Here is a 14,579-nt window from a genome sequence, read left to right on the forward strand (position 1 = left end):
ATAAAAGTTTATTATGAATACGGTAGATCTACTCTCTACTAGACTCTAAGACATCTCAATCTTATCCATGAAGTGGTGTAAGCGCGGGACAATTCGCTTTGTTAATATACATATTGATCTTTGGTTTTCAACTAAGTTGTACAAATTTCACTCTTTTTTTCCTTCTTGGATGTGGTGCAGCAGCTTCTTCTTTTTCCGTTTCCTTTCTTACATTAATAGGGTATAAAAAGGGTGGTCAAACCTCAATAGCATAGGGTCTGTATCTCTCATGCGAAGGATAGATTCACATTCCTTCGCATTCCACTATTGGATCATACAACAACTGCTTCGAGATCTATATAGACAGATGAATGAAGGAGTTTGGAGTGCTTTGAGACCTATGCAAAAATATAATCCAATGATTGATGTCATGAAAGAAAATCAATAATTTTTTTATACCAAATATACAACCCGAAACCACCTCAATATCTTTTAAAGAAGCAATGTGCAAACCATAACATTAGAATAGCATTGGCAAACTACAAGCATTACTATAGTAGTCATGGATCCCATCGAAACTTCTAACAACTAACAAATCGGCCTACCCATTGACTTCTTATACTCCTCTGCAAGGATGGGAAGCTTCAAAGGTATTAGATTTGTCCAATGATGCTCCGAATATCATGCAGCAAAATGTTTTAGATAGGGCCAGTAAGTCGAGAGCTACAAGTCTGGCCAATCATGGTCATTGATCCCTGTTGACATAAATATTGCTGTGGTGAAATAAATATTGGCCCTTTACTATTCTGATGAGCGCTTGAATTAACTCGGAGGGCCAAACTTGGCCACTGAGGATGATCTCAGGTCCCCCATGCGTCCTCGCCCTTTGGGCACCATTAACAGGGTTGTTGTGGTTTCCCAACTAGTGGGTGCGACGTGCTAGCTAGTGAGAAAGTGAGGCTAGTCTCCTGACCTGAAGGATTCCAGGAAATGGAGCCATCGACAAATGAAGTTGGGCTCCTAGCACATCAATCAACTTTCTTGGACCATGTCAGCCTACTCACAATCATAAACAATTCAAGTTGTAAATATCGGAAAGTATATTTCTTACAATTAAGGTTTATCTAGCATGTTTGCTCAACGAGTAGATGTGCATCCACCCATACTCATTCAAAGTAGTCTAATCCTAGGAATCTGGAACCTAGACTTTGATAGCATTTTTATCATGCTCGAAATCCACCACTCAAGCCTAGCGTGTGACACAGCAACATATCCCCTGGGATGTAACTCTTAAAGCATATAAGGCCTATAGATCTAAATCAATTACTTGATAATAGTATATTAAAAATTAATAAAATAATTCATAAATAAGTGTCCAAATATAGAGTTCAGATATATCCTACATCAGGTGCAAAATCTAACTACCACTCCCTCCAAAATTCTAGATTGATCCCGTGAAGTAGGCATCTTGTGACTTTGGAAAAAGATAAAATGGTAGTATGGGATAACAACACCATGTAGATCCCCCTCAAAGAGCAAACAAGGTCAGCGCTGCTGACCAAGCCAGTCTAATCCAATTGGACCAGCCGATTCATCATAAGTGCCTCTTCTATTCGTTCCATGATCAATCTAAGACGATTGTAGGATTATTTATCTCCCTTATTAATTGCTTTTTTCTAATTTTAATATTTTTTATTTTTTTTATTTTCATTTAATGTGAATTTAGACTAATTATATGAAAGTATTGGATTAGATTTCTTTATAGTTGCTGTGCCTTGCACTACCTTTCTTACAATTTTCCTAGCTCTATCTCCTTTGATTCCGATTGTAGGAAGTCTAACTTTAAGTTATCTTCAGAGTTCAAACCACATTAAAATTAGCTCTCCAATGTTGACCGGTCTTCCATTTTTCCACTATTTTTGGTAATATGTGCATCCTCATCACTATTATAATCTCCTAATCCATCTCCTAACCAAGATCTGAACACCTTCCTATTGAGCAGGCTGGATCTCCAAATTGAGTTGGGTTGTGTCATGTGGATCAGATTAAATTGAGTTGCATGGAAATGTTAAGATAGGGAAACGATTTGGAATATTTTTGTTGAACAAATAATTAACAAATTGTGGCTTCAATGATTCCTAAGTTTCTGCGTTACACTCATACATAATTTAACAAGATCAAAGATATAATTATATATTTCTCTCGGAAAAGATATAAGTATACAAACATGTAAGTAATCTCCATAAAACATAAATGTTAGTCATTTATTTGTCTATGTAACAGACTAGGTATGGTTAGGGTTGGGGTCAAGTTGGATCCGTTTAAATCTCAATATCCTAACCTAATGCTACTTGACACCAGGCTGGAATTTTTGAGTCCAAACCCCTTCATAAAATCTGAACCCAACCCTACCCCATGAGGTTGGACAGATTCGGGTTTAGTCCAATCCAAATTATTTTGTTATTATTAATTAAATAATTATGTTTCTTTACATACTTAACATATAATTGCATATATAGGCTGGCAATTTCAAAATTATTAAGAGAAATTATTGCACATGTACATTAGCTTCATGGCAATTTTATTATGATCTCTTCATGGTTACCCCTGCATATCTTGCCATTTTTCCAATGGTTCGAATGCTTCAAGGCTTGTTCTAACCACATTTCTGGATCCCATTTGATTCCAGTTTCAGCAAGGCTGGTTATAGAGTCGTTGCAAAACTATATTCAAATTGGCCCTCACAAGTTGACTTTCTTTTGTTTCCTTTGCTATATAATAATATGGCACCGTCATCACCGTTATCTCCTAGGTGAAAAGGCCTTCCAACCATGACCCGTTCGAGTCAAAACCCATAGTTAAGCTCGTCCGCAACGACTACATCGGCCTATGAGATGCTGTCACCCTTCGTGAACGACCAGTTCAACAAAAAGAAATTTCAATTCTGTTGTTTCCTTTTGTTCTTCCAATCATTACAAGTTCAACACGCTCTCGGCCAAATGTTGTCCTCCCTCTATAAATTCTCCCTAGTCTCTCCAACCTATAATCCGTCAGCCTTAGCCTCTTCTCATAGTTAAGAGTCTACTCTTCTTTGCTCCTCTTCCAACCTCTTGCTTGTTTTCGAGTAATCACGTATACACCTAGGATGGCATCCCAAACCATTGAGAGCTACCATGAGGGTGCCGAGGTTCACCGTGGTGACGACCTCTGCAAGAAGAAGTCCATCCAACTCCTGGAAGAGCTCGGCCTCCCCAAGGGCTTGTTACCTCTTGAGAATGTGGAGGAGTTTGGCTACAACCGCACGGCTGGGTTCATGTGGCTGATCCAAAAAAAGAAGAAGGAGCATACGTTCAAGAAGATCAAGCAGACGGTGTCGTATGCCAGCGAGGTGACAGCCTTCGTGGAGCAGCGCAAGATGAAGAAGATAACTGGGGTGAAGACAAAGGAGCTGCTGCTGTGGCTCTCTGTTGTTGAGGTTTACATTGATGACCCCTCATCCGAGAAGATCACTTTCAAGACTGGAACTGGACTCTCTGACAGCTTCCCGGTGTCTGCCTTCGAGCTTGAATAGTGTGTGAGAGAGAAGTTGGTGGAGCGACTAGTACTAGTCCTCTTTTCTCTCGGTAATGGAAAATGGAAATTAGTTCTCGCTATCTGTTGCTTTTCTTGTTTTTGTTGATTTTTTCGGTTAGGATCAATCGCTATCTGTTGTTGAATTTGTCAAGGTTTTGGTTTAATTTTTATCTCTTGGGCAAAGTTGTTGTCTCAAAGAAGTGTTCCAGTTCGTGGTCTTAATACAAAATATATTTTTCAATATACCCAATGATTCATTTGTATGCATGGCGACAGATCATTTCTTTGGCGACGCAAACGGATCCTCTGCAACTTAAGATTAAGAATAAACCTTGATATAATGATGATTTCATAGGAGATCACTTGAATCAGGTTAATTGACCTTTTTCAGCGTTTTGGATAATTATTTGCTCCTTAGTTATTTGTACTCATAGTTTGGGGGTTTAAATGTCCTGCATAATGATGAAGAGTGTAGGATATTTAAAAATCTTAATCTACTCTTGTTTCTTAAGCATATGAGACCGCTGCAAATGAATGGTTCTCATGAGAAATTGATGTCCAAAATCTTAAAGAGTGATCCTTGATTGTTCCATCAACCAGAAAGACATTAATGAATAGCAAATGTGGAGCATAGCTCGAAAATACCTGAAATTTGGAAATATATCTGACAAATGATGCACAACGTATACCATGAATAAAATAAAGAAAGCATGAATTAAATACACAATATCAAAAAAGCCAAGCTTTAAGAATGTTTTAGCATCCTGATGTCACACTAATTTATGGAGAGGACACAACAGAATCCAAGTGGCAATGGAGAATCATCAATGATGTTGTTGCAGTGATGTTGTGGCCAAGAAAGAAGTGCATCAGAAAAAACCAACTAGGAATAAGTATGGACGGTCATGCTACCAATTAGACCAAGAATCTGATATGTAGATAGGCAATTGTGGTGGGAGCAAGAGGCATGCAAGAGAGCAATGTTTGGGGTTGCTAACTTAACTTTTTGGGATTGTTGATGCATTTTTTTTATTTTTTTGAAGATACGAAGGAGCTTAATGGCTCTAACATGTCACCTTCGGTCCAATATTGGCTGTAAAGATCCTCTATTGTGAGCATTCTCGACGGACTTCTATCTGATTTGAGATGGTGTGGTTTATTTCAATAGCAATATGAGGTAGTAAATGAAGAGACTTGAGGTCGCAAGCAGATTAGAGCAACAAACAATGCACTGACTTGGAGGGATGGAGCTAGTGTGAGGGGGAAAAAGATAGTTTGATTGCTTATGAAAGCTGGTATCCTTGACGACCATCTCAGCACTCACAAGATTTCAACCAAGGCAAGTAGTTCAAACGAAGCTTGAAGTTCATTGGAGGATCGAAATCATGACAAAAATGCATCACTAACCAAGAGAAATGGGAACACTCTGAAATATTCAACTTTTCTGAAGTGGATGGAGAAGCTTGCAGTTTCATATATAGCATGAGAGTACATAGCTCCTGGGCTGAGTGCTCATCCTTATTAGCAGACATAGTTACCAAAGAGTTAGAATCCACCTATACTCTGGAGGTAACGAGAAGTGGTGTTCTGAGCCCAACTAAGAAACATTTTTAGTTGATTTTAGTTGAATCAAGAGTCCTGAGCAATATAGATTTGGTGTTCAAGTGTTCAGCAGGTAGTACAGGTAGTCTAGGAGTTACTTTAGTAGCTCCATGTATGAGAGAAGCCATACCTCTCTGTATCAGTGATGGGTTTTATCTACTGTATGAATAAATTTCCTGCTTATTGTGTACTCCAGAAACCTGTGGGTGCCCTTGGCCCATTATCATACGGTTGGCCTCATTTATTGGTGCCTTGTGTTGTTGAATAACACTACTTGCTTGTTCCATCAAGTTGAATGTCCATGGGAAGCATAATTATGAATTGCATATGACTGATGATAATCTGCACCCGGAAATTGCAATTCAAGGAACAGAAGCATGGCGAGAGACTATTACAACACCTTCAAATGGGAATACATGGGTGAAAAGGAGTTTAGAATAGGTTACATGACACCATGTAGAGTGAAAAGAACAGAAAACCAGATCCAATGGTAAATAAAGAACGACGTCCCACCAACCAGATCCAATGATAAATAAAGAACGAGGTCCCAGTGGTGGGAGGAAGGAAAAGAAACGAACCCTCTCCTAGAGCTCCAGTTATGGAGTCATACTATCTCAGTCATTATCCTCAATTCTCATCCTCAGACATCCTTCTCGAATCAGCTGAAATATCGAAGTGATCTCTAGCAACAAACATCATTTGGATGTCCTGATAAAGAAGCGACGATTTCATCAGATTTAACCCCCGGACATCATACTCGGCCAAATACCGAGGACACCAATGTACCTTCATTAACCCCATTGCTAGACTGACGTCGATAACTCCGATCGATGACTCATCAAGACCGCCATGGAGAGTCAAGTCAAAATGATTTCATTGGCTTTCGTCCGAGCCCTTACTCGGACGCATACCAATCCTAAGATCGAGATCTTGCCAACCACACGAAATGAAATTCCATAACTGACACCAATGCAGACATATCCAAGCCGAGGCCTCGACTGTGTGCCGACTTCAAACTACCAATCTATTCAGCCACGTAGGCAACCAATTGAAATCTACCAATAAACTATCAGAACATGGCCACCATCCATGACTAACAACCATTCTCTATCATAGCGGTCTGACAAATCGTGGCCTAGTCAATGGTCTATTGGATTTAGATACAATGGCCTACGACTCCATCTCTTTATGAGGAGGCAACCGTAGGACCCTCGAGGTAAACTTGACTATAGAAAAAAAAATGCTATTTGCAGTCTCACCCTCTCCCTCTTTCTTTCCTACTGTTCATAAACTCCGACTAATTTAAATATTAAAAATTTTCTTTTCAAAACCTCCAATATTTATGAATTTCTCTTTCAAGTCTCTTTTTGCATCCTAATTTCTGGATCAGTATCCATCCTCAACCACATCCACTCCCACCAGAGCTTTGCGGCAACTCCTGAAACAAAAAAATGAGGTTGGTGGAACTGATCGCCAAGAACAAATGTCAGCAAGTGCAATCATTATAAAGAAGTCTAAGAAAAAAATAGCTGAATCTGAGAGGAAAAACAGCGTGGCCCCTAAAATATGTGCCCCAACAAGAGCACAACTAGAATATAGCCAGGAAGCTCCAATCTCAGATAAAAACGAATAAAAGAGTCGTTGGTGGCAGAGGTGTACATACTGTCATGTCCTCATATTGTCTTATCATGTATCTTTGGCCTTGGACCTCAGTACATGTATATATTAGTGGGACTGAAATGAGCATATCACATTATTGCACTTGAAAGGAGATGCATCAACTTCAGAGGTCCCAGGGAAAAGGCGAATATTTGTAAGTAAATCCATACAGCCAACCTAGAGAAAGCTTGTTGATTTAATTTTCCTCTCATCTGATTTAATTTTCCTCTCATTTATAAGGCTGGACAAATTCTATTTTAAGTTACTGGTATCAGAAAGAACTGCATTTATCTTTTTATAACTCAATTTAGACTTGCCCTCTTCAAGAGTTTCCTCTTTTGTACATTGAGTGCAAGCACTGGACGTCGTAAGAGAAATTAAGTGCCTCATTTTTTTGACGGGCCTATCTTGCATGTCAATAAGCTGCAGGTTTCAAACAACCTCAGCATTTAGTCCAGTACAATTTAAGTCTAGGATTTATTCTCTCAAAAATTTGACTCTAGGGTTCATACTCCAAGTCCTCCAAGTTGCGTGCAGATAGCCAATTTAAGACAGGCTGTCTGCCTTTCATCTTCTGGTGATAATTTAGCAAATTGTACATTACGGCATGGATTATTTAACATAACATTGCTGTTATGGAAGAGAATTTGAGATATAATTGATGGCAAGCATAATGATACCGAAGGATTTTATAGAGACACCGTACAATATTGAGATAAAGCTTGTGGTTTATGATTGTTGTCATGCACTAATCATAGTTTTAGTTTCTTTTCCTTCATCCTTTTTTTCACCACTTTGAGAGTGGCATGTTATCCCCACCATTTTATCGTTCAAATAGTACATTTTACAAGATTTTATATACCATTTCAATATGTGCATTCTTAGTGCTTGAATCTGGTTAGGTAGCCATTCAATCAACCCCCCTGAATTTATGAGCAATCATGGGTTCCATTATAGTTCATACTTTTCAATATTAGGTTGCAAAACTAAACAAAAGTCTATGTCAATAGGTTGAATCCATCTCCATATTGCTAGCTTAGCTCCATATCTATAAAATGCAGGACTTTGTGAAGCTCATATCTCTATCAATTTGTCAAAGGAGAAAGAAGAGCTGACACCCATCTGAAGCAGTTCCTGATCATGTAAGCAAATTTGTTATGGAAGCAGATATTGGATCAGTTCTACAAAATTCTACCACTGAAATGTATTTGCTCTACACATTCTTTTTTTTTTTTTTTTGCCAATTGAAATTGAGTTGACTATTACCAAGTGAGACTGGGGGGAATTTAAAATGAAGTCACAGAGTGTAAAATAAAAGTGTATATTTCTGATGCCTTGTAGCCTTACCAATTGAGTCCTAGTTTCATGGAGTAATGATGGGTAATATCAGTAGCTGAAGAGCCAGCGCAGGGGAGGATAAAAGCCCCTTCCTTGGAGGAGCTTTTTAAGGGTGCAATGATGCTGGTGGTTGTGGGGGACAAAGTATAGCCGAAAATGCTGCAAAAGGGATAAATGGGTCTGGTGGCAAGCCTTTACTTTGCCACGTTGGGTCTATTCTCGATCACTTCTTGGTGGAGCCCCTGAACCAGCTTTGCAACCTACTAGGTGGAACCTACTGGCTGAGTCCGTCTGTGGGCCTTTGCCAATTGCAACAGAGGGCTAGGCCCAAATGCTAAACTAAATAAGTAACATTAAATTATTAGGCAATTATTGTCCGTTTCCAAGTACGGCATAGAAGCACCGTGCTCAAGCAACAGATCGGGACTCTGACTATTTAAGATTCGGGAAGACCGAGGGTGCGTTTGGTTACATATTTTGATTTTTAATTTTTTTAAAAATATTTTTTATTTTTTATTTTTATTATTAAATAAAAATAAAAAATAAAAAATATGTTTGATAATTATGTTGCTATAAAGCAAAAAGCAACATTTGGATGGTAGATAAAGAGCTCAACGAGAAAGAAGGATTTGGGAAGAGAGGAAAAAAGAGGTTGGAAAGTGAAGAGCTCGACGGAGAAGAAGGATTCGGGTTCTTTACTTTTTGATTTGATGTTTTAGATTTGAAAAAATAAAAAATTAAGTTTTAAAAAATAAATTTTTTTACTTTACATATAAAATAATTATTTTAATTTTTATTTTTTAAAAATTAAAAAATAAAAAATATATTTTTTTAATGATTAATCAAATACATCTTAAATTAACAAATAATTCTTACAAATACCGGTATTTATGCTGTTCCAAATTTCTCTTTGGAGGGAACCCACCGCCCAAGCACTTGATCCTTCAAGTTCAGTATAATTGCTTGGGAATCCTACTTTTGTGGGTTGCTTGTGTTACTTGTTAGTGTAGCAAAATACTGTATCTTTCATCATAATAATTTTAAATTATATATTTGTTAATTAGGTTTTGATTTAGCTTGATCATTTGCAACGGAACTTAGTTGGTAATAATCTAGGATCTTATTCAAAAAAGATAACTGAAAGATATTATTTAGATTTTTTAATTTTATATAAATATTTAATATCTCCTAAATGAATAATTGATATGAGATTAAATATATATCTAGATAGATCCTCACATACTTTTTTTTTTAAAGCTATGACATCCTTATTCTAATAAGAATCCAAATCTATTCAAATCTATTTAAATCCAATCAAAAACATAATAATGAACTTATGGTCAATCCAAAACGATATGAGCTACGGTATCTCTCAAACCATATAAACTATGCACCTAATCTAATCTAATATCATTGGTCACTGTTTGAAGATATCGGCCTACTGCACTCAACGGACGTGCATACCTGCCATGTAGGTGCTATCGGTTCCCATTCCAACAAGAAGTATTATCCGCTCTAGCCCATGGGCTGCACACTTTGCCCTTTTGGGCCCAGGCTTATACCCAAAAAGTGCCTCTTGAAAGAAGGGTGATCTACGAATCAATATGAGACAGTAAACCTCTGGCTCATAGTCGATATGGGACTAAAGTCCCTCACTCCGTCTCAACAGTAGCCCCCCCAGTCAGAAGAGCACTGTCAATTGGGAAGGACCTGCACGGGCCACCAGTGTTTGAGGATATCAGCCCACCGCACTCATAAGGACAAATGCACCCACTATGTAGGCGCTACCGGTTCGTATCCTAGCAACAATTATTGTCTGCTCTGGCCCATGGGCCGCACAGCTTTGCCCCTTTGGGCCCCAGGCTTCAGCTTAAAAGGTGCCTCTTGAGGGAAGGGTGGTCTACAAATCAATATGAGCCAGTGAACCTCTGACTCATAGCCAATGTGGGACTAAAATCCCTCACTTCGCCTCAACAGTTCTCGTCATTATCCCCTCCTTGCAAGGTTTCTCCTTTACCCTTTCACTCTTCCCTTGAGTTTTTGTTTTGCTTCTCTTCCATGGCTGCTTCGGGTAGATAGTCTAGAGGCGAGAACGTGATGGGGGACCACAGTTCTCGGACTCCATCCGCTCGGAGGGAGATCGAGGATACTTCTCAGGATGATCCTGAAGATGTTTCTTCTAGACAGGGGCATCCCGATCATGAAGAATCGGATGATCAGCCGGCTCCTGAAAATCTTCTTGGGCCTCTCATTGAGAGGTTCGAGTTGTCGGAGGCAGCCATCTACCAACTAAGGGATTATTATCATATCCCTAATCGATATCGACTGATGGAGCCCAACGAAGAAGGTCGGGTCATCCACCCTCTAGATGGCTACATTACCGTCCATGAGGAGTTTCTTTGCTTGAGACTCCAATTTTCTCTTCACCTTTTCTTCGCCAACGCTTTGGACTTTTATGATGTGGTTCCTACTGAGCTTTCCCTCAATTCTTTTAAGATTTTATCTTCTTTTGTCGTCCTTTGTCATCTTCTTCGATTCGAGCTCCGAATCTCTCTTTTCGAGCTCTTTTTATGTTGAAAAAATATCCTCAGAAATGAGGATGGTGATTCTTCTGTCCTCAACCTAAATGTCAGTTTATTATTGGGATTCTTTCTTCCATCCACGGATGGAAGAATAAATTCTTTTATATAGCGGCCGACCACCCTTGGGGCTTCGACTGGCATTGGACCGCTCCTAATCTGTCTCCGAACAGAAATGACGTGGTCTTGGCTGAAGATCAGGAGCAGTATGACAAACTGTTCGACATCCTGATCCCTCTGAAGTGGGAGCTCCTGGGGGAATAAATGTTGTACGATGTCGGGATAAGCCCAACCAGCCACCTAGGTAATTTTTCTTGAAAATTTCTATGGTTTTCTTTCTTTCCAAGCTTGCTTTGTTAACTAATCTGCTTCTATTGTCACTTTGCAGGCACGAGGATTACGTTAGAATCTCTCCAACAAGCCATCAAAGGAAGAAGAAGATGGTGTCCGGGCCTGCGAGGTCCTTCTCGGCCATCGAAGAAGTTGAGAGAAGGATCTCCTCCCCGAGTGTCGAGGAGTATGCAGCCTCCATCGCTATCCTGACCACCATCGGAGCGATCTTCACCACCACCTTCTGCCGCTGACGTCACGGTCGCTGTCTCGAGACCCACAGCTGCCCCTATGGACGATGAGGTCATCATCATCGAGGCCCCACCAAGACCAACCACTATTGTTCAAGCATCGTCAGCCCAAGCCGGAGCTAGTGGAGACTGGGCTCCTAGTCGGGTGGGAGTCGGCAAGGGCAAGGCCTCTACTGACAAGGGGAAGGCCCCTGCCGACAAAGAGAAGATCAATTGAGATGAAGACAACTAACTGTGATGGAACCTAACCTCTAGAAACCCTGGGTTCGCTGTCGGACGGCAAGGTATCAGGGGACCGAAGGAAGAGGCAAGAGCTCTGGAATCAGAAGACGGCTTGAAGGTAGGGGGGACTCCTATTTATAGACCACCTCGATGGTCAAGATCGATGCAGAAAGCCGCACCTTGTGCAGAGATTTCGATATATGGCCACAATCTCAACCGACTACTTTTTCGACTTTTTAATGCACCATTGCTGAGATCGCACCACATCAGTCGGATCTGCATGATTACGAACCGAACCAATTGACAATCAACACGTGGAAGGCTCAGGTATGTTGACTCATTATTACTCTGCCGCTTGATCCTCTGCCATAATTATGGAGAATCACCTCGAGCTCTGCGGTATTTATTGCCGCACGACCTGCGACATGACAGCACCGCCACACATTCTATGAAGCGACAAAATGGCCGTTCATTTCATGAAGCAACAAAGTGGCCGGATGCATCTTTTGGAATGTCATTAAATTATAAGCCGATAAGAAAAGCAGCTCGGATTCGACAGAATATGCGACTAGGATCCATACGACGTCTAACTCCCTTCATCTAATTAAAATTATGCAATCAAACTCGAAAATTGAGAGGCAGGTGTTAGGGTAAATCCTCACCACCCAACCAACTAACCTATTTCCCCATCTCTCAGCTGACTAAGAAATAGCTACACCGACTAAGCTACTACGACACAATCTGACTTAGATCAGCGAACGCCGCCCAATCAGTTCTCCATCGACTTCTATCGACAATATCTAGCTAACTAAGGGCAGCAAACATAACCGAGTTGGCCCCAACTCGGTTCGACATACCACATACGACGAATGACAAACAGCACATAGCCGACTATTTACTCGATGTTCAGTTGACTATGCCAATTGATGATAGGGTGCCACCCTTCGACGAGCTCACTCTGCCGGCTCGTATGGTAAGGACCTCGGCTAACTAGCTAAGCACCAAACGTAGCCGCCACGCCATCCTAATAAGCCACATCGGGTCACGTCACTAAGACGCCATACCCTAACTAGCTGGCTACGCACTATGATTTAATGCTACGAATTCATTAATTGCGCTCATGGGATCATTTATTACACTCTATGCATGGTAGTGTCCACCGTCACGATCACGTGTGCGCCAAATAGAAAGTATGCCCACCATCAGAGCCATTTAAGGATGCCCACATGACACCGTGCGGCTAATAGAAAATGATTGATATGATCACTTATCCTCCCATCATCTACATTGCTCTCTCTATAAATAGAGTTAAGCAGGGATCCATCCAGATATGCAATACTGGCTCCACGCTGAGACTCTGCTTCTCCTTCCATTGAGTTTCATCTCTGACTTGAGTGTTAGAGGATTCTTATCGGAGCCACCTCTGATGGGACTTACTTTGCAGGTCTCATTTCCTCCGATGGTTCAGCATTCCACCAAAATCCAACCGTCCTAACGTCGTGCGAAGATCATTGCCAATGCATGCACCCAGCTCTCGTTCTCATCCTTGACCATTTTCTGTTGTATCCTCTTTCTGATGGATGAGTCTCTTTTTTGATTTTCTATCGTACAGTAACCGAATGCATCTGCTCGACTCTAGGCCAACTATTCTATCGGAGACAAGCCGCAACAATTATAATTCAGCATCTTATCTAAAAAGACAAGTTAGAAGATATGGTTCGAATTTTTAGATCATGTATAGGTACTCAATATCTTTGTGGCGAACAACTGATATACAATAAAATATATATCCGTATCGGTCATCACGGCTTTGATCCATCATTAGCAAAACCTTTGTTTTGTGAGCTCTAGTTCAGTCTACAAGGTATGGGTACGGATAGTAGATGGGCTTAGAACTTCTTCCGGTCTCAAAAAAAAAAAATAAAAAATAGAAATAGGTGTTTAATTATAAAGCAAGCTTAAGCTACTCGGAAGGGTTGACAACCCCACCAACAGTAACCATTACTTCGAACCATATGCTCCAAGGCTAAGATATGATGCACAGTAACGTCAAACACCAACTATTTGTGCAGACGCTCCAACAGTTTCAAACAGCAAAACACCAGCCCATGTGAAACCAAATCAGATGGAATCCGGACTTGTGGCTGAAAGAAGCTGACAAGATATAGAGGTCCATAGCCCATTCAGAACGGATAACGACCCAAGTGCACCTTCTAACACGACAAAATGCCATGCCCATATTCTGGAGACAAAAAAAGGTCCACACCACCGACACCTCCACACGTTTTTTCTCCATACCTTGGAAGCCAGTTTTCTTTAACCTCACCGGGCGTGGCTTTAGCATCAACATTATTATAATCTCATGTGATTTCTATTTCAAGACTTAAAAGAGGGGGTGACCCCACGTCTCAAGAAATCTCCAATGCAAGGAAAAGGATTGGCCCGTAATCTACGCCATATGAACAACCTGTCCTCCAGAAATTATATCTTAAATTGTATGCACTATAGAGCCATGCACACGGTTTGTCTATTTCTTATGGGTCTCATTCATCAAGTATTTATCTCAAAAAAAAATTTGCAAAAATTAGTTATAATTGGCTGCATACGTAATGACATGGTATGCATATAATTCCATATGCTCACCGTCCAAACGGTGGACCTCTCCATTGATTGAATTCGGATCGCCCTCATCTTTGTCCGCTTGCCACCTTTAACGTGGTCCGAAGAGCACCAGAACGAAAGGCGGCAGCGACCTCGGTGACAGTGGAGTGGCAAAGTAGCGAGTTTGGTATGTTATGAGCTCGGCTTTCTTCTACTTTTCACGTGATGGAGAGGGCTAAAAGAAAGAGATGCTTGACGTGCGAAATTAATAAATGTATAGACTCGCAAAAGCGTGCGGAAAGAAATGCCCTATTACTTGCGCTAAGGGACGCAAAAATAGACGTTTGGATCGGAGGAGCTGGGGTACTCACCTCAAAGCATCAAACATTTGATCAGCTCATTGTTTCCATACGCTGACCGTACGATCTAGATGCTTCTGTAAATG

General features: G+C 40.5%; 1 protein-coding gene across 1 annotated transcript; it reads left to right on the forward strand.

Moving 5' to 3' along the window:
• The first annotated feature begins 2,994 nt into the window (after positions 1–2,994).
• On the forward strand, positions 2,995–3,799 carry LOC105060706 (uncharacterized). Its single transcript, XM_010944515.2, has one exon. It carries the CDS (start codon positions 3,125–3,127, stop codon positions 3,548–3,550), a length of 426 nt encoding a protein of 141 aa, XP_010942817.1. The 5' UTR covers positions 2,995–3,124; the 3' UTR covers positions 3,551–3,799.
• The last annotated feature ends 10,780 nt before the right edge of the window (positions 3,800–14,579 follow it).

This window comes from Elaeis guineensis, chromosome 13 (genome assembly GCF_000442705.2).
Source record: "Elaeis guineensis isolate ETL-2024a chromosome 13, EG11, whole genome shotgun sequence".
NCBI lineage: Eukaryota > Viridiplantae > Streptophyta > Magnoliopsida > Arecales > Arecaceae > Elaeis > Elaeis guineensis.

Excerpts from the sequence above, each read along its gene's own strand:
- LOC105060706 (XM_010944515.2), top strand. The coding sequence starts at position 3,125 with ATGGCATCCCAAACCATTGAGAGCTACCATGAGGGTGCCGAGGTTCAC.